At 31.9% G+C, this 24,479-nt stretch overlaps 1 protein-coding gene across 2 annotated transcripts in view; it reads right to left on the bottom strand.

Annotated features, from left to right (window-relative positions):
• The window catches only part of RANBP17 (RAN binding protein 17), a 339,284-nt gene that overhangs the window by 227,910 nt on the left and 86,895 nt on the right, over positions 1-24,479 (bottom strand). For both annotated transcript variants that reach the window (XM_031953652.1, XM_031953653.1), the window contains 2 exons: positions 14,774-14,879; positions 9,908-10,043 (listed from right to left, as the gene is read on the bottom strand). In XM_031953652.1, coding sequence (XP_031809512.1) covers positions 9,908-10,043; positions 14,774-14,879 — 242 coding nt within the window. The remainder of the gene's footprint in view (positions 1-9,907; positions 10,044-14,773; positions 14,880-24,479) is intronic.

The raw sequence follows: 24,479 nt of genomic DNA, 5'->3' as shown, positions 1-24,479 counted from the left end.
ACATAATGGCAATATAAAATTAGAAAGAACCCAGTGATTTCTTGGAACTCCCAGAATATCATTGTCAAAATTCAAAACTTTCAGACAAAAAAAAAAAAATTACCACTAACCTCCTAGAAAGAATTCATTTTTTGAGGAATCACAATAAAGACTGCAAGACATATGTCAGTTATTACTGTAAAGAAGAACAGAACATGGAATAAGCTATTCCAAAAGGCAAAAGACCAGGGTCAACAACCAAGAATTAACTTATCCAGAAAAAAAATGAGTATCGTCCTCCGAGAAAAACAAAATGTACCTTAAATATAATAGAAGATTTTGAAATATTCCTGATTAAAAAAAAAAAAAAAGAACTCAAACATAGAAATACAAACATGCAAGAGAAAAAAAAAAAAAAAAAACAGGTAACTGCTACTGACCAGTGAAAAGGCATTTAATAAGAATGGACTAATGCAGAGGGTAGACTTTAAGAATTCTTTATATCAAAAAAAAAATCACAAAATTCAATTGCAAAAACTATCTTAAGAATAAAAAGCCAATTCTGCTATAATGTATACTTTAAAAACACAATTTTCCCCCCAAAATAGCTTAGAGAACATTTTGAGCATAACTGAAATTTTGAGCTTGCTTTTGTATCATTTCTTCCCTGACAATGAATAAAGAAAACTGCACCATTTCATAGTAACTAACAACCCTTCCAATGTCCATTTCCACACTCAAACTTCTGATTTTTGTCAAAGTAAAGCACCAAATTTATTGTATATCTTCTGGTGAAATAGGAGCTATGAGTGAAGAAGTGGTCCAATTCCCTTTGCCCTCTTTCCCCAAAGCAAGGAGTTGTGTTCTGTCCAATTTGTTTGTATAATCTGGTGTACAGGCTGGAGCAGTAGCCCCAGGTCATTGACATGACCACTATTTATTGAAGTATTTATGTATTTCTTAACTAACATATATAAAACAGTATGTGCTGTCATTTTAAATTAAATTCTTATTTTTTTAATGTGTCACTGAAAGTTTTTGAGTGTTATTCCTTAATGTCATTTTCTTCATAGCGTTTTTGATTTTACTGCACAATTTTGCACAGTATGGTATTTTTTGGGGAAGACCTATGTTAAATTGTAGCAAAACTACTAGAATAAGTCTGATATAGAAGAGGTCTCATTTTATATAACAAATAGGTATAAATTACTATCTCTATGGACATAATTCTCAGATCTTCTTCAGATCAAGTTCTCTTCTCTTTCCTTAGAGCCAGTCATTCATCAACCAAGTCCCTAGTAAGACATCTTGATTGTCCCACAAACATTTTCAACTCAATATGTCCAAAAGAGAACTTATCTTTTCTCCCCAAACTGCTCCTTTAATGAAAATCTACTTTAACAAGAACACTGACATCCTTCTAGTCATGTAAATTACAACATTGGAGCTTTCCTCTAGATTTCATTTTCTGTCACTCTACATATTTAATCATTTGCCTACTCCACAACCTCTCTCACACTAATCACCTCTCCATTAACATGGCCCATTATTTAGATTCTATCACCTCTTGTTGTTATAGCTTCCTAAATGATCTCTGCCTCAACTCTTTCCCTTTTCCAATCCATCCTTCACAATATTCTTAAATTGATATTCCTAAAATACAAATCTGATCATATCATTCTGCTCAATAAACTCCAGTGCCTGCCACACAGGTGGAACTTAACTGAATGATTCTTTAGAAGTTTTAAGTCAAAATTTTCTGTCTAATATATTTTCCCATATTTCCCTGGCTTATCTTAATTTCTGATTGATTACTAATTAGCAGTTATCACTTTAGTTTTTATTTCACTTAAACATTCTTTTTATTAAAATATCATTTTATTAATAAACATAACCCCCTCCAAAGTGTCTGCTAGAAAATTAAGATTTTCCTAAATAAAACACTTTTAAAGTTTTGGTTTGGTTTTCTCAGGATGAAAAATACAAGATGATATGACATGATATAATGAATATAAGTGGAGATACTACCTAACATATTTTGCTGATCATAAACTACTAAGTATAGATCATGCTACTCTGAAATATGATTTTCTAGCCCTTAAATAAATAATCTAAAATCCAACTTGGACAAAAACATAAACCAAAAACCATACAGAAAAACACTGATAGGTAAATAAATAAATAAAATTCTCTTTTATAAAATATTTTTACAATGAATACTATGTGCTACTAGTCAGCCACAAAAATGCCCAGTTAAGTTTCTTAAGGCTTTCCTAGCAGGCTCCAGAAACCTGGAAGAACTTGGAAAGCATAACACACAACAAAGATATTTTCTTCCTGACTGGAAAATTTTTAGCCATTTAGATGAAAAAAAAAAAAATAAGAATTGCTAGAAATTTAACTCAAACTTGAAAGAGGAGATTTGTGTATGGATGAAATAGCTATACCATCTTCCTTAATCAGAAATTCTTAAGCCAATATAAATGAAACATTTCAAAATATTTGGAAACTAAGCAGTAAGTACATTTTTTCATGTTGTAAAAGATTGTATAATTGGAATGGTAAAACAATGGTAGAATAATAAGAACTATTTCATGGAAGAGACTTTTCTTTCACTTTTTAGGTCTTTTTCTCCTGAATTTACAGACAACTGTTAGTAATACACCATACCAAAAAAAACTTTACAACTGTAGGGAGAGAATGCCATCTGCTGCTTTATATGTGTACTCAACAGTAGGAAAGAGGCTGGAGAACAGACAGGTACTATAATTACTGTACCATGAAATGAAATTTGGATATTTAATAAGCAGCTACAGAAAAGAAAGAATAAGGCCAATAAATGAAATAAAAATTGTTATTCAGGGGAAACAATTTAAAACATAAACACTTTTTAGCATAAACTTGTGAAATTCCAGGATAGATTTATCCCATAGACTGCTTATAGACATTGTTTATATAAAAAGGTTTTTTATAAAGGTCAGACTTAAAAAACAGAGACCTTTTTATTTGAATTTTTATATGGCTACCCAATATCATTTCCCAATGAGAAGTTAATATTAGCAGTTCCCATACTGCCAATCCAGTATGAAATTTAGAACTCTGAAACTGTAGACTTATTAGCAGAGCAAGGTAAGAAGCCGTGAAAAGTAGAAAGTTTAGTGTAATGTGCCAAAGGCAAGCATTGAAAAAGAGCTAGCTAACTTATGGAATGACTTCCTTTGCCAAGATATCTTCCTTTACAATGAGTAAATTTATTACCTCATTGTTATATTGCCTAAAATTCAAAGTCAATATTCATCTTGGTTAGCAAGAAATCTCTTTTTAAAATGAAAATATCTATGGAAGTATAAAAGAATGATCAGTCATTCATTGGTAAGCATAACTTAATCAGATTGAACTGTTCTCTTTCTAACATCTATGATGAGTTTATATGCCAGTATCTCTATTTTCTGGACTATTTCTTTCTCTAAGAGCTAGATTGTGGCCTAAACTATTTGAATGAATTCTTCACCAATTTTAGTCATTTGCATAAGTATTTAAATATCAATTTTAATTGCAAGTTACATAGTGATAAACTCAGTTTTCTTTTGAGATTGCTTCCAGGGGCAGAGCCAAGATGGCGGAGAAGGCACACGCGACTTTCTAAGCTCTTCTCTTACCCTCTTTATCAATATTATATCGAGCCTCAAAAATAGTCTTGACTGCTATAATTCATAAAGATAAGAAGTATAACAACTCACCAGCCCAAGAAAATCTGCAGTCTCACCAAAAAAAGGTTTGTTCCAGGGCTAGGGGGGAGATCAGCGTAGACTGGGAGAAATTGGTTGAGAGAGCCTCAAACGAAAGTGAAAGCACAGATCTCAGCACAATTCAGCCCAACCCGGAGTATGGGTTTTTCTTTGGGTAGTGCTAACCTGAGACAGGAGGGCACAGACCAGGTTAGCCTCTAATCTTTGTGCAGTGGGCCTCCTTAAGCCATAGAGCTTTGGAGGCCGTTTGTCAGCCAGAGACATTGGGGCAGGCGTGGAGCCAGAGACTGCGGGAGAATCCCGTGAATTCTCAAGTTCGCTCTACTACCCACAGCCCCACAAGAGGCTCTTGGCCGGGCAGCACATTTCAACCCTTAGTCTCCAGCCTTAGGGAATTGTTAACCAACAGCCCAACTGGGCATTGAGGCTCGCCCAGTGCTGAATCCATCTCCTGTTGGGCTAAGGGAAAACTCCTCAGGCACTCCCATACCTTAGAACAGGAAACCGGTTTACTCTCCTGCTCTGCAGAGGAAGCTGTAACCCCTTTTAGAGACATACCCTAAAGGCTTTTAAAATGAATAAAAAGATGAAAAGAACAGGTCAGCAAACCCTGAAGAGACTAATAGCAAACATTACATACCATATCCCTTTTACAAGATGCTTCCTCATAGAAGGACCATTAAAAGTCTCCAAAGGAGTTAGAAGATAAATGGGAAAGGAAAGGAAGCCTTAAGAGAGCAACAATTCCTGAAATAGAATTGGAAAAGTAAAAATCTCAGAAAGTAGAATTGAATAAAATAAAGAATTACTAGGAAAGTAGGATTTGTGAATTGGAAAAGACAAGAACTCACAAGAAAGTAGGATCTTGAATTGAAAAAGAAAATAATTACCAAAAAAAAAATTAGTGAAATGAAAAAATCCAAGACCAAACAATTCATTTTAAAACTCAATTGACATATACAGAAAGAAATAAAAAAAGCTAATGAAGAAAATAATTCTTTAAAATTAGAACTGAACAAATAGAAACTAATGATTCATTGGACAGCAAGAATTAGTCAAGCAAAACCAAAAAAATGACAAACTGAAAACTGAATTATCTACTTGCAAAATGACAGACTTGGAAAATAATAGGAGAGATAATCTGAGGATTATTGACTTCAAAAATTATGATGAAAAAAGAGCCAAATTCTATTTTACAAGAAATCATCAAAGAGAACTCCCAGATGTAATAGAATAGAAGGTAAAATAGGCATTGAAAGAATTCCCAAATTCTGAAAGAGACCCTAAATAAACCCCAAGGAATATTGTGGCCAAATTTCAGAACCATCACAAGGAAAAATTTTTTGCAGCAAAAAAAAAAAAAAAAACAATTTAAAATAACCGAGGTGCCATGATAAGGATCACCTAAGATCTGGCTGCTTCCACATTAAAGGATCAAGGCCTAATCTGATATTCCAAGGCAAAAGAACTTGGAATGCAGCCAAGAATAAACTACCCGCTAAGCTGAGCATTTTCTTCCAGGGAAGAAGATGGACATTTAATGAAACAAATGAATTATTTGTTTCTAAGGAAAACCAGAACTAAACAAAAATTTGATCTCCAACCACAGGACTCAAGAGATGCAGAAAAGGTAAAAAACTCTTTTGAGAATTGTATTCTGTTGTGGATATACAAAAAGAATAATGTATAATTTGATTTTACTGATATAACATAAAAAGGGAAGTAGATATGGAAAGGATGATGGCAGAATAAGGTGGGAAGGAGGGATAAAAGGGAAACCACATCCCACAAAGAGGCAAAGGAAACTTATCATATCTGAGGGAATTTAGAGGGGAGGAACATTGTGTAATCTTACCTCATCAGAGTTGGCTCAAAGAGAAAATAATTGACATTTGTTTTAGAGAAATTCTCCTCGCCTATTAAAAAGGAGGAGAGGAAAAGGGGAAAGAAAAAGAGTAATAAGGGAAGGAAGGGGAAAAGATTCAAAGGGGGGAGAGAGGGATTCTAAAGAGGGTAAGCATCGTGATACAAGTGGGGTACATAAGTTCAAAAAGGGGAAACAGGGTTGGGGGAGGCAAGAAAAAGTAAAGCATAATCTGGGGTTATTAGGATGGCAGAAAATACAGAATTAGTAATTCTAACAGTAAATGTGAATGGGATGAACTCCCCCATAAAGAAGAGGCAGATAGCAGACTGGATCAAAGTCAGAACTACAATATGTTGTTTACAAAACACATTTAAAGCAGGGAGATACATACAGAGTAAAGGTAAAGGCTGGAGCAAATCTTTATGCTTCAGGTGAAGTCAAAAAAGAGGGTAGCCATCCTTATCTCAGATCAAGCAAAAGCAAAATTGATCTAATTAAAAGAGATAAGGAAGGAAACTTATACTGCTAAAGGGCATAAACAACGAGCAAATCAATATTAAACATATATAACCAAGTGGTATGGCATCCAACTTCCTAAAGGGAAGTAGAGAGTTGCAAGAAGAAATAGACAACAAAACTGTAATAGTGGGAGATCTCAACCTTGACTCTCAGAATTGACAAATCAAACCACAAAACAAATAAGAAAGAAATTAAAGAAGTAAATAGAATATTAGAAAATTAGGTATTTAGATCTTTGGAGAAAATTGAATGGAGATAGAAAAGGAATATACCTTCTCAGCAGTTCATGGAACCTATTCAAAATTGACCATATATTAGACATAAAGACCTCAAAATTAAATGCAGAAAGCAGAAATATAAATGCTTTCTTTTCAGATCGATGCAATAAAACTACATTCAACAAAAAGTTAGGAGTAAATAGACCAAAAAGTAATTGAAACTAAACAATCTCATCTTAAGAATGATTGGTGAAGCAGCAAATTATAGATACAATTAATAATTTCACTCAAGATAATGACAATGATGAGACGTCATACCAAAATTTGTGGGATGCAGCCAAGCGGATAAGAGGAATTTTATATCCTTAGAAGTTTACTTGAACAAAACAGAGAAAGAAAAGATTAATGAATTGGGCTTTGCAACTAAAACTAAAAAGACCAAATTAAAAACCCCAATCAAATACTAAATTTGAAATTCTAAAATTAAAAGGAGAAATTAAAATATTGAAAGTAAAAACTATTGAGCTAATTAATAAAACTAGAGTTGGTTCTATGAAAAGCCAATAAAATAGATAAGCCTTTGGTAAATATGATTAGAAAAAGAGGGAGGAAAATGAAATTAGTAGTCTTAAAATGAAAAGGAGAACTTTCCACCAATGGAGGAAATTAGAGAAATAATAAGGAGTTATTTTGCTCAACTTTATGCAATAAATTTGATAACCTAAGTGAAATGGATGACACCTAAAAATATAGACTTCTCAGACTAACAGAAGAGGGAAGTAAATTGCTTGAATATTCCCATTTCAGAAAAGAAATAGAACGGCAATTAAACAACTCCTAAGAAAAATCCCAGGACCAGATGGATTTAATGTGAATTCACCAAACATTTAAAGAACAATTGGCCCAATGCTAGATAAATTATTTGATAAAATAGGGAATGAAGGAGTCCTACCAAATTCCTTCTATGACACAGACTGATACGATACCAAACCAGAGGTTGAAAACAGAGAAGAAAATTATAGACCAATCTCCCTAATGAATATTGATCAAAATCTTAAATAAGATATTAGCAAAAGACTAAAAATCATCCCAGGATAATACACTATGATCAAGTAGGATTTTATACCAGGAATGCGGGTGGTTCAATATTAGGAAAACTATCAATATAATTGCATATTAATAACCAAATTAACAAAACCATATGATCATCCTCAATAGATGCAGAAAAAGCATTGAAAATACAACATTCATTCCTATTAAAAAACACTTAGAGTATGGAAAAATGGACTTTTCCTTAAAATAATCAGAGCATCTATTTAAAACCATTGGTAAGCATCATATGTAATGGAGACAAACTGAAACCATTCCCAATAAGATCTGGAGTGAAACAAGGTTGCCCACTATCACCGTTACTATTTAATATTGAATTAGAAACACTAGATTTGGCAATAAGAGCTGAGAAAGAGATTAAAGGAATAAGAACAGGCAATGAGGAAACCAAATTATCACTCTTTGCCGACGATATGATGGTATACTTAGAGAACTCCAGAGATTCTATAAAAGTTATTGAAATAATCCACAACTTTAGCAAAGTTGCTGGTTATAAAAAACCCACATAAGTCATCAGCATTCTTATATATCACTAACAAAATCCAACAGTCAGAGTTACAAAGAGAAATTCCATTTAAAGTAACTACTGATAATATAAAATATTTAGGAATCTATCTGCCAAGGGAAAATCAGAAACTTTATGAGCAAAATTACAGACCACTTCTCACACAAATTAATATAATAAAGATGACAATATTACCTAAACTAATCTATTTATTTAGCGCTATGCCAATCAGACTCCCAAAAAACTATTGTAATGACCTAGAAAAAATAACAACAAAATTCATATGGAAAAACAAAAGGTCAAGAATTTCAAGGGAATTAATGAAAAAAAAAATCAAATGAAGGTGGCTTAGCTATACCAGCTATTTTCTAGGTTGTCCTTCTTGATGGTTAAACACAGGCAATGATTCCCCGCTGCCTTTATCTTCAGTCTAAAACTCTTTGCCTAGATTCATGAAGTTTCAGGCACTCAGCACAGTACCTAGAACCAGCATTTATAGGATGATAGACAAATGATTTCTTTAAAAATTTTTATCCAGGGCCTTTACAAGACTCAACTAATCTGACAGTGTTGTCCAACAAAACATACTAGATTTAGAGTCAGAAAACTTGGGTTTGTATCTCAGGTCTACCACATATTAATCATGTCCCCTAGGATAAGCACCTCAGTTTTCTTGTTTATAAAATGGATATCAATAATCACCTTGTTGAGAGGATTAAATAAGATAATGTATATGGAATCTCTTTATAACTTTATGAAATGCCATGTAAAAATTACTCTCTTCATAATTCAGGTTCAGGATAATCCAAGAACACATCTTTTGTATGTGTACATGTACATTTTTACCTTATCTTCATTTCTGTCTAATAATCTAATTAGTCGTAATAACAAATAACCATACATAATACAAGCTCTTCCTATTTCTTCCTTATGAAGTTTTGAAAAATAATTATAATGACACCAAAAGACAAAAGATTTTTCAAAATATAAGGGCAGAAGCCATCCCAAACTGCAGCACCTCCTCAAGAAAAGATAAGTTTGGTTGAAGCTTTTCAAACAATGATCCTAGGAGAATTTAAAAACACATTTTTCATTTCAGAATAAAATCATTCTTGTCTAAAAATCACAGATGAATTGAAGGTAACATTAAAATTCCTTGGGAAAAGGTCTAACAGTATAATGAAAAGCTATATCTTGAATTTTCAAGTAAGAAATTCTTTGACATTGCTGAAGTACAAACTAAATCTTAAAGAGATAAAAATATCCTTGGGACTGCTTATCATAGAGGGGTATTGAAAAGAGTTACTGCACCAGTAAGAAAAAAATCCCAGACACATCTTACTCAATGTCATAAGACCTACTAAATATTGGCTTAGGGCTCATATAAATGCCTTTGATACTCTTCAAGATCAATTAATCTGATCTTGCTGATGCTATTCTTACATTATCTAGACAATGAGCGTCCCTTACAGTTAAGGTGATTTAACTGCTACTTCTCAAAGATGCTGCTAACTCTTCTAGTCCCTGCTATTTATCATGCAGAAAAGCCAAGTAATGTGAGAAATAAAGTACAACCACATAAGTGAATAACTGTCAAAGGAACGGAACTATTAAAAGAATAAATCTTGCATTCTCACCCTTGAAATATAACATAATATAACAAAATCCATTAAAACATTCAAAATAATCTTAACTATTTAATGAATATAACTGTTAAAAATATTCATGGATTACACACTAATCCTCAAAGAAAATGGCAAATCTAGGTATAAATCAAGAAAATGAAGTACTGAACATCTTCAGTATCTCAAGGTCTTGAATTCCAATGCATAATGTATTCTCCCAAAGAAATCAGGCAAATAACTTTTTTTATTTTTCATATAAGTCATCTTTACACATTTACATGCATCTTTTTCTTCATCTTAAGTGACAGTGGTTTAAATTAATTATAAAAACTTACCTTTGAGGTTCGTTGAAGTTGGTCACCCACATATGTTTTACGAAACTGATCCAAAAACCAAAGAATTGCAAGTTCTATTTTTTCATTACTATACTGAGGCAATTGGGAATCCAACAAAGATATAAGCTGAAAAACTCTTTAACATAAAATAGAAATATTTTTAGATTAAATTATTGAAAAAGTAACATCATAACAGTTATTGTTATGGCAATTATTTGTATTCTTCTTACATTAAATTACTTATAAGGGATTATTTAATTAAGTTCATGCCTTGGCATATTGATAATTTGCTAAATTGTACTTGCTAAATACCCAATTTGAAAACTGGTTGACTGTATCCAGGGTTTGTTATATTCAGAATTATTGCATATAATTCATTTTTCCCTTTTTATAGTAAGTGACCAGCATACTATATGATACAGAGTAAGTGCTTAATAGATGCTTATTGACTGAAATAAAAATACAAAATAGAAAGTTCTAAATTTTCCAGAGGTAGATTAACCAAGGTAAAACTTGCTTTCATTTTTTTATATGTTAAAAAAACACCCCAAGCAATCCCTAAACTTATTTCCTCTTGTTCCTAACTAAGTCTGAAGAGTTATTTCAAAATACAATTTTTTCTTTATGTCAAACAAGACACAAATCACAAAGAATGAAAATCAAAAGAGCTAGTAGGGTGACAAATCGGCTTATAGTGATGCTATAGCCTGAAAGACAATGCTTAGGGGCAGGAAAGAGTTCCAAAAAAGTCACTGGATACATTTTTGAAGGTACTTTTTTATGATTCTGTCCACAGTTAACAATCAATTTTAAATAAAGTGTAAAAACTCACTGAAAATCTAAATAAATGACTATGGACTACATCTAAATAATGTACATAGAAATACAAAATTTCAAGAGTGGGAAGAGGACCCCAGTAGTCATCTACATCCAAATCTCTCAAAAAGCTCTATTTATTACAACACACCCAAGTGATCATCCACTCTTCTGCTGAAGACTTTCAATGAAATATCAACAATTTGGAAAACTCTAATTATTATTAGAATCTTTATATTGATCAGAAGTAACTACACTGCAAGTTTCATTCATTGTTCCTAGTTTCACATTCTAAGCAAAGGAGAAGAAATTTAATGCTTTCTTCATCAAATAGCTTTTAAGTTCTTTAGAAAACTAGCAATTGGTTTTGGATTATCAAGAATACTTAAGAATTAAATATAACCAATATAATTATCAAATTTATCTCTATTCAAAGTTTTGTTACATTAAGATGTGAATATAATAAAGAAAGGTTTGTGCACAGGTTTCATAAATTGAAATATCAAATTAGTGAGCTAGATGTTACTTTACTTTGAAACACAGAATAATTGTTACAACACTGATTAGCTTAAAATACTTTGTTGATAAAGTAGTATAGAAATTTAATAGCTATCTGTGAACTCCTTTTAAATATTGGCTGAATTTTTCTGGCAAGTAGCTAAATTCAATATAAAAATGAATAGTAAATAACAAATCTCAACTGGGCAAGTTTTGCTCAATGACTTGGAATATCTTCATTAATTATTTACATTTTGTAAGACAATAGAAAAATGATTCTTCAATATGGAATCCAAATATTACAAAACACACATTTATGATTATTACAAAGCAAAAGAAATATGAAGATGTAAACTTCATTTAAGACTAAAGAGATTCTTGCTATTTAAGGAGATGATTGAAAAATTATATTTATGATATAACAAAGTTTACCGGAAACACATTTTCTTCCTCTCCTTACTCTATGTATATAGACACTATGTAAGGAATCAAGTATTAAACATTGCTTCTTCTCCCCATCAAAGTTCAATTTATTCACTCATTTGTTCAACAAATATTTCTTAAGTGCCTCTGATGAGAACATCAATGTCCTAAGCACTAGATTTGAATTATGAGGTTTAGATATGATTAAATTTACTCTAAAGAAACTTACATCTAATAGTTGGGGAGAATATGAAATAATTACCAAAAGGATTATGATGGAGAATACAATTATTTGAGATTTTTAAAATTCCTAACATTATTTTACAAGACATGGCAGTCAAACTACATATGCATTTAAAATGTCAATATGTTAACTAAAAAGACAATCATTCATTTTGATTCTTTTCAAGTATAACATAAATATTAAGTGCTATAAATATCAAACTTATGAAAAATTAATAAAATTTATTTGTATCAAATATTCAATTTGTATCATTCAGATGTAAATATGAAAATAAGCATGAAAACATCTCAACTTACTCAAACATAAATTTGTATAGTGTTCAATTTAAGTATGACAGAAACACAATGGAAGAATACTGAAATCTGTTAAATATCCGGTGAAAACTAAAATAATCAACTATCCAGATATTTTCAAATATCTAGGTATTAGGCATCCTTGACACAGTTTACGGGATTGGGAGCTGGCTGGCTAATCCATCCAGATGCACACTATCTTCATAGATCTAGTTTGTGTATATACGCATCAGTTCTATGGAATAATAAAGGACTTAGATTTGATCCAAGTTTTTATTAGTGTACCTATTATGTTCAGAGTGCAGACTTAGATGCTATGGGAAGCAAAGCTTTTTTCTTTAATGATCTCTGTCCTTTATGAGTTTTCAATCAAGTAAGGAAAATAAAACATGCACACAAGAAAAAACAAGGAAAAAAATACCTTTTGCATCAGTTAACTCATTATTGTTTGAATATCTAATACATATAGGGAACTAACAGAAATATGTAATACTAGGACCCAATCCCCAAAAGAATATGAAAAACTTCACAAAAGAACTTCAGAATACTGGAAAATGACCTCAAATTGTAATGAGAAATGAAAATCAAAATAAGTGAGGTTTTATTGCAAAAACTGACAAAAAAAGTAAACTATCAATTATTGGAGAAGCTATGGACAGACAAAACTAATATACTGTTACTAAGGCTATGAATTGGTACATTCACTCTGGAAAGCAATTTGGAATTATGTTAAAAAAATTTTTTTAACTAGAGTCAGGAATGGTGGTGCATGCTGCTAGACTGCTTGAGTTTTGGGATTTTGAGTTACAATGGAGCTAAAGGTGATTTGATGTCTGCATCAAGTCTGAAGACAATATGGTGAGCCCTTAGAACTGGAAAGTTACTAAGATAGGCTAAACTAGCCCAGGTCAAAAAAACAAAGCAAGTTAAAGCTTCTGTGATGATTAAATATTGGGAGAGGAAATGTCTACTGTATTTCCAGTCTGGATGAGATAAGAACAACATGAACACATGAAACACATATATACACATACACATATCACATATTAAAAACATTCATTCTGTTATAGATCTAGAGTTTTCAAGGTTAGGCACATACAAAAAGAGTCAAACCCATACAAAAAGAAAAGTCCTATATACACTAAAATATTTATACTAGTACTTTTTGTAATAAAAAAGAACAGTAAACACTGCCCATTTGGACTGGGAATGGCTAACTGAATATACATTAATATAAAGAATAATACTGTGCTATATGAAATGAAGAATATGAAGAATTCAAGAAGTACAGAAAAATTATATGAACTGATGCAAAGTGAAATAACTGGAATGATGAAAAATCATATATACCATAATTACAACAGCATAAATATAATGGACAATGTCATTAAATTTAATATGTATAATTAGGATGACCAAGTTTGGCTCTGGAGAAAAAAGTGAAATAATATGCCTCCCTCCCTTCATTTCACAGAAAAAGGATATATGAAATAATACATGAACTGTCAACAAGAGTTTCACTGAACTGCTTTTTATTCCTTTTTTTCCTCTCTAACCTTTGTATTAAAACAGGATGTATAGATTGTAACTGAAAAATGATAAATTTGGAAATGAATGTGTTCTTTAAAACAAAAGACAGTAAGAAAAAGTACAAAAATAATTCTAATCCTATAACCACCTTGCAATATAGAATATAAATATGTATGTACAAAAGTACCATGAAATTTCTCAGAAAGGAGTTTTTTCACTCTTTGGAGTATCAAGGAAAATTTGTTGGAATAAGAGAGTTCTTGAAGGATAAGCAAGATTTTTGGCTAGAAGGAGTGGGAAGGAGTGGTAGGAATAATATATCCTGACCTGCTCCCAAACTTGGATGCCTCAGGAGACTAAAGACTTAGGCTGTTACCATCACTTTAAGTTACTTGAGTACAAAAATGGTGAGGAAAAGTTCCAGGAGCCCTTCTGAAGTCTGATGGATCACAATGGATAACTCAAGCAAGGGAGCTTCACCAAAATGAATCAATGGACTGTTGTTAATGCTTATCCTAATTGACTGTTCTTTTACTGTAAGTAAGTAAATTTCCTTTACCTAATTGTTAAAAATTTCTGTGTCCCATTTTGTTCCAGTTTTGAATCTAAACTACCAAAGGACTGGTTTTAATCAAGTTCAGCCCAAAACATCAGGTTAAGGGAGTTTGGACTTTATTTAGCTGATTAACATTGAGGAGTCACTAATGATTTTTCAGCAATAAAATGATTAGACACATTTAATTGGATATATTAAAAGGAGGGCAAAGAAAAAAGGAGAACAATTAGATCTCTATTATAACTATTATAATACTTGAAGCTTAGGTTGGTGATGACAAAGGAAGAAAGGAGATAAATATTAAGAATCTGTAGAATGTGACCAGTGATTAGTTGTGAGGTGACAAGAAAAATAAAGACTCAAGAGAGATACTAGACTTTCAAGCAAAGGGGCTTAGGAGAATAGTGCTGCCATTCATAGGAAAAGAGAATTCAAGAGGAAAAGAAGGGGGGGAGGAGAAGGTGACATTAATTTTGCATATGGCATTCATTTAACTTAGCACTTACCGGCAAGATAATTCTCCATCCATTGCATCATGTTCATCTGTACTAGTGTAAGTGAGTCTTCCTCCTATAACAGTACCAACTAAGTATACCAGCCATGCAAGACGTCCTAACATTGCAGAAAAAGAAAAGAAAAGAAAGTCAGAAAAAGCAAATTCAACAGCAAAGCTGAACAGAATAAGTCAGTCTTCCCAATAGATGACTTTAATAACCTATTTATAAGCTTAGTTCTAGAAGGATAGAAATAAGCTGCTAGTTTTCAATGTATTTTCCAATGTATTTGTTTTCTTGACATTTAAAGTGTGATTGATGTTGTTCAGCCATTTTAGTCACTCTTTGTTGATCTCATTTGGGGTTGTCTTGGCAAAGATACCGGAGTGGTTTGCCATTTCCTTTTCTAGCTCATTTCACAGATAAGGAAACTGAGACAAATAGAGTTAAGTCATAGCTACCAAAAGTTTGAGGTTATATTTGAACTCAGATCTTCCTAACTTTAGGCCGGGTGTTATATTCATTGTACCAAAAAACATTAGCCAAAGCTTTTTTTAAAGTACTAATTCACATTAGTGAATCTTAAAATTGTTTAAACTTCATTTTTCAAAAATAGATAATGGTTTTGGAATTCTGAACTGGTAGCTGAAAGCAATACAATGAAACCACAAAGCTTTCCATTGAAATGATTTCAATTTCAGTTTCAAAAGGCAGTAGAGATAATGCACAGCAATAAATTTAAAGACTGAAGAATTTCTCATATTAAAAAAAATTGGTTTTACATCTGAATGCACAGATATAAATTCAATCATGATTTCATCAAAATTCTTCAGATTTTAAGTGACTTGTGAATAATTCAGGCATATACAGTATCCCAAGTGTGCTATCAGTGATGTTGGCCTTTTCAGAGTAAACTTGAAAAGATAAGAAAGCTATTTTGGCAGGGCAAAATCAATCCTTTTTGTGCTGTTAAAAATGTCAGTGATTTGAATGCTTCAAAAAGGCGTCAAATTTTAATGCCTTTGAAAAACTGTGTTTTAATAAGTAAGACTTAGAAGAATGAAAGGCAGAAGCTTATGATTTCTCTAGTTTTCCTGTAGATTGTGATAGTGATAGAGATTAGCCCTTAATCGTTATTTCTATTATATATCTTCATGCAGTCTCTGAGAAACTGAGGTAGAAAACTTCTTGGAGGGTTAGAAATGTTTCCTGATACCTGTGGAAGGGGAAGGAATTTATGACCAAAGAAGAACTAGAGATCATTATTGATTACAAAATAGAAAATTCTGATTATATCAAATTGAAAAGTTTTTGTACAAGCAAAACTAATGCAGACAAGATTAGAAGGGAAACAATAAACTGGGAAAACATTTTTCCACTCAAAGGTTCTGAAAAAGGCCTCATTTCCAAAATATATAGAGTATTGACTCTAATTTATAAGAAATCAGGTCATTCTTCAATTGATAAATGGTCAAAGGATATGAACAGACAATTCTCAAAGAAATTGAAACTATTTCTAGCCATATGAAAATATGCTCCAAGTCATTATTAATCAGAGAAATGCAAATTAAGACAATTCTGAGATACCACTACCCACCTGTCAGATTGGCTAGAATGACAGGGAAAGATAATGCGGATGTTGGAGGGAATACGAGAAAACTGGGACACTGATACATTGTTGGTGGAATTGTAAATACATCCAGCCATTCTGGAGAACAATTTGGAACTATGCTCAAAAAGTTATCAAACTGTACATACCCTTTGATCCAGCAGTGTCTCTACTGGGTTTATATCCCAAAGAGATCATAAAGAAGGGAAAGGGACTTGTATGTGCACGAATGTTTGTAGCAGCCCTGTTTGTAGTGGCCAGAAACTGGAAACTGAATGGATGCCCATCAATTGGAGAATGGCTAAATAAATTGTGGTATATGAATATTATGGAATATTATTGTTCTGTAAGAAATGACCAGCAAGATGAATACAGAGACGCTCGGAGAGACTTACATGAACTGATGATGAGTGAAATGAGCAGAACCAGGAAATCATTATATATCTCAACAATCGACAAAGAGATCTAACTCAGTTTCAATTGATCAAGGATGCAGAAGCAGCTAGACCCAAAGAAAGAACACTGGGAAATGAATGTAAACTGTTTCCATTTTTGTTTTTCTTCTCAGGTTATTTTTTACCTTCTGAATCCAATTCTTCCTGTGCAACAAGAGAACTGTTCGGTTCTGCACACATATATTGTATCTAGGCTATAGCTATACGGTGACATATTCAACATGTATAGGACTGCTTGCCATTGGGGGGAGGAGGTGAAGGGAGGAAGGGGAAAAGTTGGAACAGAAATGAGAGCGAGGGATAATGTAAAAAAATTACCCAGGCATAGGTTCTGTCAATAAAAAGTTATTAAAAAAAAAAGAAAAGAAAAAAGAAATGTTTCCTGATAAGTATTTACATTCCGGGGATATCACATAGCAGAGTTGAATAAAACAAATTAAATTAAGCTGAACCGTTTATGCAGTCCTGCTTTACACTATTAGTGAAGGGAAACTGATTAACAAGACAACCATTAACACTAATTTGACCACATAAAATAGAACCAAAGTAATGAATATGAGAGAAAAATGAGATAGCACAAGTAGGAACTGAAGGCACTTCAAAAGTCACCTTGTATATTTGGAAACATTTTATGGTATGTCTCAATATAAAAGCTCATAAAATAGGTAAGAAATCATTAAGGAAAAAATATAGCAGGAAGATATAATAGGAACATAAAGAGGAAAAAGAAAGATGATAGTATTATTTCAGCTTAGCAATTATTAAAACCTAAAATCATCATAAGAGATGAATATTAGTGAGTTATTTTCCTAATATATGAGGTTACAAGATGATAGATGCAGAGGAGAAAAAAGATGTCAGTCATGGTATTATTTTTTTTCATTTCACAGATAAAGAAACTGAGGTCTAAAAATATTGTAAAAAAACAAAATAATTTATTCTCAAAGTGACCAAAATATAAAACAAGATGCTCCATGGAATTTCATATTCATAATATTTCAAAAATAAACTTAGAACAAGATTATCTCATGTTAGATGAAAAATATATCCCAGAACAGGTGTGGGAACTTAATGTCCATGAATCTATTATCAGTACTGCAATATGTATATTTTTGTTAAGTGAATGATGCTTTTGAAATGCAAATAGACACCTCAATCTGTTTCATTGGTTTAGACCATTCCAACACTGACTTTTCATTAACCAGACACAAGTATAACAGACTGGTTACATAAGATCTTTAAATTATATAGCTAATCTTTATTTCAAATGACAGGTAGGCTCTAATTATTCAATTATTTCTTGACGACTCATTATGTTTACCACATATTTTGATATTTGAACTTGTATTATTTTCTAATTGCATGATATTTCTTATCTATGTAAACAGACTAGCTGCCCTCTAGAGGGTTGGTACAATATCTTTTATTCCTTATTTTCATATTCATATAAACTAAACTGAATACATATTAGATACCTAATGAATGTATGTTGAACTGAAAATGAATGGACCAATTTAGCTCATCTGGACATATCAGTGATATAAATACAGAAGTGATATAAAAATTAGCAGAAACTGAGTTTTACTTTTTCAAGAGTTAGTATCAGAACTAAAAAAATTAGGAATGGGTTATTCAAAATGCTATTCTAAAGCAGGGGGCATGGCCCACAGGTTACAGTTTAAAAATCACTTGTATATCAAAGACTATACAGGGAAGTGGGTTGTTAGCTAAATTTTTCTCACAGCTATGCTTCTAGAGGGTGGCACCAAAAAGGTCAGATAGTAGTGGTTCAGAACTTCTAAAATTGTACACTTCTTAAAACTTCCTTTATAAGCAATTTGTAATTCTACCACAATCAATTTCTAAAGACTACTGCAAAAATGGCCTTAATACAAAGCCACAAAACCTATAAATACCTATAGGTAAAAGGCAACAACTTTCCCAGTAATGGAAAAGATAAGCACAGGAGATTATTTTTTCCATTCCTTTAAGTCATGTTATTATACTTAATAATAATGATCATATAAAGTTATTTATTTCAAAGAAAAAGATGTAAAACCAGCTTATAATAGACTGTCATCACTTTTTCTTAAAAATCAAAATGTTCTATGAGATATGTTTACTTAAAGAAAAGGATAGTATGTCAACTTTCTTCCTACTAATCATAACTCATTTTGATATAAAAATAGAAGTAATTTCTAGAACTACTTTTTAAATACCAGTTTTTCCAATGATGCAAAATAATCAAGTTAATATTTAAAGAGATATTAAATTTTTCTATTTTCAAACTTTCCATGTTGACCCAAATTTTTCTGAAGTAGTGAAAAGAACTAGCAAATCTAGAAAAGAAAAAAAAGAAAAAAATCTTTTTATAAGAGTTTTGAAAGGCATATTAAAAGGTCTTTAAAAAAAGTTTAAAATGCCTATTGGACAAGTGAAAAGGATTATATTCAAAATCTGAGAATCAAAATATGATAAAGTATTGATGACAATATCTTATCTTCAAATGATATTTAAAACATATTTGCATACTAGTAAGAAAGAGAAAGCATGGCATACTGGATAGAGAGCCGTCCTTGAAGTCAGGGTTCAAATCTTGCTTCTCATATATATTAGCTGTGTGACCTTGAAGAGGTGATTTGAACCTCTAAGTGCTCTAGGTACTCCAAGATTATGTAAGTTTCAGAGACAATGCTGATTTGTATTGATAGAGGGAGTTTCTTTGCCTGTTGAGTTCTTTATATCAATAAAATTAACCTGAACCATAGTCACCTATTTAGTTTTTAAATATATTCCAAAACTTCATAAAGCAGTTAATGTTTCAGTTAATGTTAGTTCATTTGGTTTTTCTTTTCCAGTTTTTTTTTTTAATATTTTAATTTTTGCTGGCTTAGAAAAAGTAATGAATTGAGTTGTTCTCAAAGTGGGGATTTTCAATAAGGCTTTCAAAATACGACATTTCTTTTAAGAATGTGACCTGAATGATTTCAGAAAGGCCTGGAGAGACTTACATGAACTGATGCTGAGTGAAACAAGCAGGGCCAGGAGATCATCATATACTTCAACAACAATACTATATGATGACCAATTCTGATAGACCTGGCCATCTTCAGCAAGGAGATGAACCAAATCAGTTCCAATGGAGCAGTAATGAATTGAACCAGCTACACCCAGTGATGTACACCTGGGAGATGACTAAGAACCATTACATTGAATTCCCAATCCCTATATTTTTGCCCACCTACATTTTGGATTTCCTTTACAGGTTAATTGTACAATATTTCAGAGTCTGATTCTTTTTGTACAGCAAAATAATGATTTGGTCATGTATACTTATTGTGTATCTAATATATACTTTAATATATTTAACATCTACTGGTCATCCTGCCATCTGGGGGAGAGGGTGAGGGGAAGGAGGGGAAAAATTGGAACAAAAGGTTTGGCAATTGTCAGTGCTGTAAAATTACCCATACCTATAACTTGTAAATAAAAAGCTATTAAAAAAAAATAAGAATGTGAGACCCAATGTGAATAGTTCTTTCTACTTTTACCTCGTTAGTTTCAGAATGTGTTACTGTCAGTTCTCTCTCTTAAAGTGTGTCTGCACTGAACTGGAAGAAATCACTGAAAAGTGAACATTGGTCAACTAATAACAAGTACTTCAAAAACTAAGATTACATATATATATATATGTATATGACTATATATTATATATAATATTATATATATGTGTGTGTGTGTGTGTGTGTGTGTGTGTGTGTATACATTTATAAATTAAGAAATAATGTGACCTAGTAGAAAGAGAACTAATCTTTGGCTTAGACAGTTTACATTCAAGTCCATACTCTGATACTAATTAGCTATGTGATTGTGGGCAAGTCATTTATCCTCTCTGAGCCCAAGTCCAAGTAAAACAAGGAAAATACTTATATTACTTACCTTGAAAGGGTTGAAAGGAAAATCCTTTATAAACCTTAAAAATCTATGGAAATATTATTTTTGTTGTTAATAAGCACTGAGGTATCTGTTTTTGATGCTCATGAGAATAGCAGGCTAGTGAGAGCTAAATTAGAAACTTTTTATGAAGGATGTATAATATATGCACAATGTATACAATAATTACAGCATTTAAAAAATAATTCATTAGAACTAAAGCAGCATATACGGAATGGTACTGATATGTGCATCTTGGCAAAACAGAATAAATTTTAGCTAGCCACTTGCAAACTATGCTTGTGATATAGTTCTTCATAAAATAAGATACTGGCTTTGCTTATGTATAACTAAACTAACATGTCTTAATCCTAATCATTTTACTTACTAGCTATGTGATCTTAGATAAGCCACTTAATTCCTCTCAGTTTTAGCTTTTCCATATGTAAAATGAGATACTTAGATTAAACTATCACTTTTGTTCCTCTTTTGTTCAAAGGATGACCTATGAAATTTGGTAATTCTATGATTAAATAATATTAGATAATACTCTCTAATCTTAAACAGATGATATTTTAAAAGACAAAGGTTATATAGCTCTATTTAGAAAACACATACACAGAAATATGTCCTACAGAACTATTAAAGAGAAAGGACATAACAAAATGTCTAATGATCTTCAGCCCTTCAAATGTAAGGTATTCTTTCTCCTAAAAGTCTATTTTATATGCAGCTTTCTTATTTAGCTGAATGAATTAGTGTTTTTATACTTAAAACATTCAATAGAAAGAGAAATTTATAACCTTCAAAGGGATAATTCTTATTACTAAAATGCTGCCACAATTAAAAGATATTTCCATGAACTCATACATCTTATACTATATCATCTTAAAAAAACAAAACCAAAAAACTTTTCTGAAGGGTTCTCACTTAATCCCTACATATATGTGTGTATGTGTGTGTGTATGTATATGTGTATAAATATATATATATATATATATATATATATATATATATATATATATATATATGTAAAGGTCTTTACTTATTTTATGAGCCAAAATTTCCATCACAATTTTCTTTATCCTCCGTTGCTCCTAAAATGTTCACTGTACTTGTTTTTGCAGCCTCTCAAGCAGGGAACATTTTTTTCCTTAACAAAATAATTATTGCTGTAATAATCTGTAATTATGGTTTATAACTGCAATAATCCCAAAGAAATCAGTCATTACCATAGATCACAAGTAATCGTTAACTACTGTTAATGACCTATTTCTTGGGGATTATTGTTTTAGTAAACCATGACCGTATCACTGCAGATATGGAGGAGCAAGACAATATAATACAAATGAGATCATAATATAATAATAAACTTATTTTGTAACATTAAAAGCCATTAAGCATCTAAATTAAAGTACATATAACGAGGGGATATAATTTTCATTGTTCAACACTAACTGAAGTGTTTAGCCTGCACAAAAGAAATTGAATACTATTATATGGTAATACAAATTAAAGCTACATTAAATATTTGCTAACACAAAATAATTTCAAAGGATTGATCAGAACACAGATTTCCTGAATAAAGCACTAATGACTTTATGGGGTCCCCCAATTAACTTTCTGATTACAGAGTAAAATCCAATTCTAAAAAAAAAAAAAAGATCCTAGAATACATTCTTTTCCTCTTCCTCTTTTTCTCTTCCCCCACTGACATATAAAAGGAGTTATTGTTAAGATCCTTAACAATGAGGATTTGGATCACTATAGTTAAAAAGTGAATCCCTAAAATGTTGTATGTAGAATAAATCATATTTTTAACATTCTACAAAATTTAGAATTTTAGGTCTTGGAAAGGACCTTAGAGATGATGTGATGTGGCAAAGAGGAATTAAATAACTTGTCTATGTACATAGATGATTAGTTGCAAGGTTTAATCTTCAAAACCAGCCTTTCCACTATTCCATGAACGTCCAAAAAGGTTCTTTTGGAAAGTAAAGATTTTTTTTCCTATAAAGTAAATAATCATTCCCTAAGTTGTCTTCAATTGAATTCATTCATCAAGCATATGTTAGATGCCTGTTATGTGTCAGCCACCACATTACATAGTGTGGATGCAAATACAAAGTGAAAATGGTTTCTGTCCTCACCATTCTATTATAGGAAACAACATGTAGACAGACCAACAGTAAAAAGACCACCCTAATTTCCTTTTTTGATAAGTTGGTCTATAAAAGGGAAGGTATAAATATATTGTACCTGGATTTCAGCAAAATATTTGATCAAATTTTTTGTGAATAAAATGTAGAGTTTTAGGTTGGATGATAGAATAGTTAGGTAGATTAAAAACTGGGTTACTGACTAGACTCCAAAAGTGTGATTCATGAATGGATCAACGTAAACTTGGATTGAGATCTTGCACCTGTGTTTTGTTGTATAAAGATATAAAATGACATGTATATAGATGATCAAGATATGTCTAATGACAGAAATGGGATCCAAAGAGATCTCAATCAGTTAAAAGACTGGTCTAAATCTAAAGTGGTGAAGTTTAATAGAAATAAATATAAAGACTTTGGAGAGGATGGGGAAAAAGAAATGAAAGTTGTGTTTATGTATCTGAAAAGCTGTATCATGAAAGAAGGATAAGGCTTGATCTACTTGGCCCCAGAGGGCAGAACTATGAGTAATGTGCAGACATCATAAAGAAAATCATAAATTTAGGTTTATAAAAGAAAAAATTTTCTAACAATTAGGGTTAAACAAAAGTAGATTAGGTTGCTTTAGTAGAATGGATTTGCCATTTTTTGAAGTTCTTCAAGAAAAGACTAGATAACCACGTTACAGCAGAAAAAATTCAAATTCAAATACATACTGGACTAGATGGTGTCTTAAGTCCATTCCAATTCTGTAATATTCTTGGGTAGGTTTTCTGGAGGTCTTGGAGCAGCCTTCCTTTCAGCAGATTAAGCACCACAGGAATAGCCAGGTTTTGAAGTCCAAATCCTTTATTACCTCCTTCACAATCTAGTTTCCTTGCCTGGGACCTGGGCCAGCTTTCTTAGAGGCCTTCCAGAGTTTTGGTTTCAGTGGAGAAGCTAAGGAAGAGAGCCTACCACCACTGTGGGTGTGAGATGTAGTGAATGAATCTGGCTCTCAGTCCCTGCTGGCTGTTATAAACTCTATTATAATTACATTATCGTAGGTGTGAATCTTATAAAACAATATTAAGAACTAAGTACATGTACTGAACTAGAGAACTATTAATCACCATGCTAAACTAGATAACCATTGTCTCATTAATTCCACTGACTTAACACCTTGTAAGAATCCTTGTTTCAAGTTCAGAGTTATGGCTCATAACACAATTCTGTTATTCTTCATACTTGGATACAAAAATTGATTGCAAAACACAGGATGAATTCCCTCAATCAAAAAACTCCAGGGAGGGCCAACATGGTGGAGTAGAGAAGTACTCAACCAAACTTTTCCAAATTTCTTTCCAAACTTGTAATGTCCTGGTATATAAGTGGTCATGCCCTCCCTGACTTCTCAGAAAGGGAAAACACCAAAAATGGAGGTGATCACATCCTCTCTGATGTCTCAGGAAGGGAGATAAAAATACAAAAGAGAAATGGGGAGTCAAACCAGATTTTGTTAGCGAGTTTCTGAAGTATACCTCGAAACAGGTATACATAGATCCATCAGCATGGCTGGTATT

Source organism: Sarcophilus harrisii, chromosome 2 (assembly GCF_902635505.1).
Source record: "Sarcophilus harrisii chromosome 2, mSarHar1.11, whole genome shotgun sequence".
NCBI classification, from domain to species: Eukaryota; Metazoa; Chordata; class Mammalia; order Dasyuromorphia; family Dasyuridae; genus Sarcophilus; species Sarcophilus harrisii.
The sequence above is the reverse complement of the archived record's forward strand: the minus strand, read 5'-3'. Positions and strand labels throughout refer to the sequence as shown.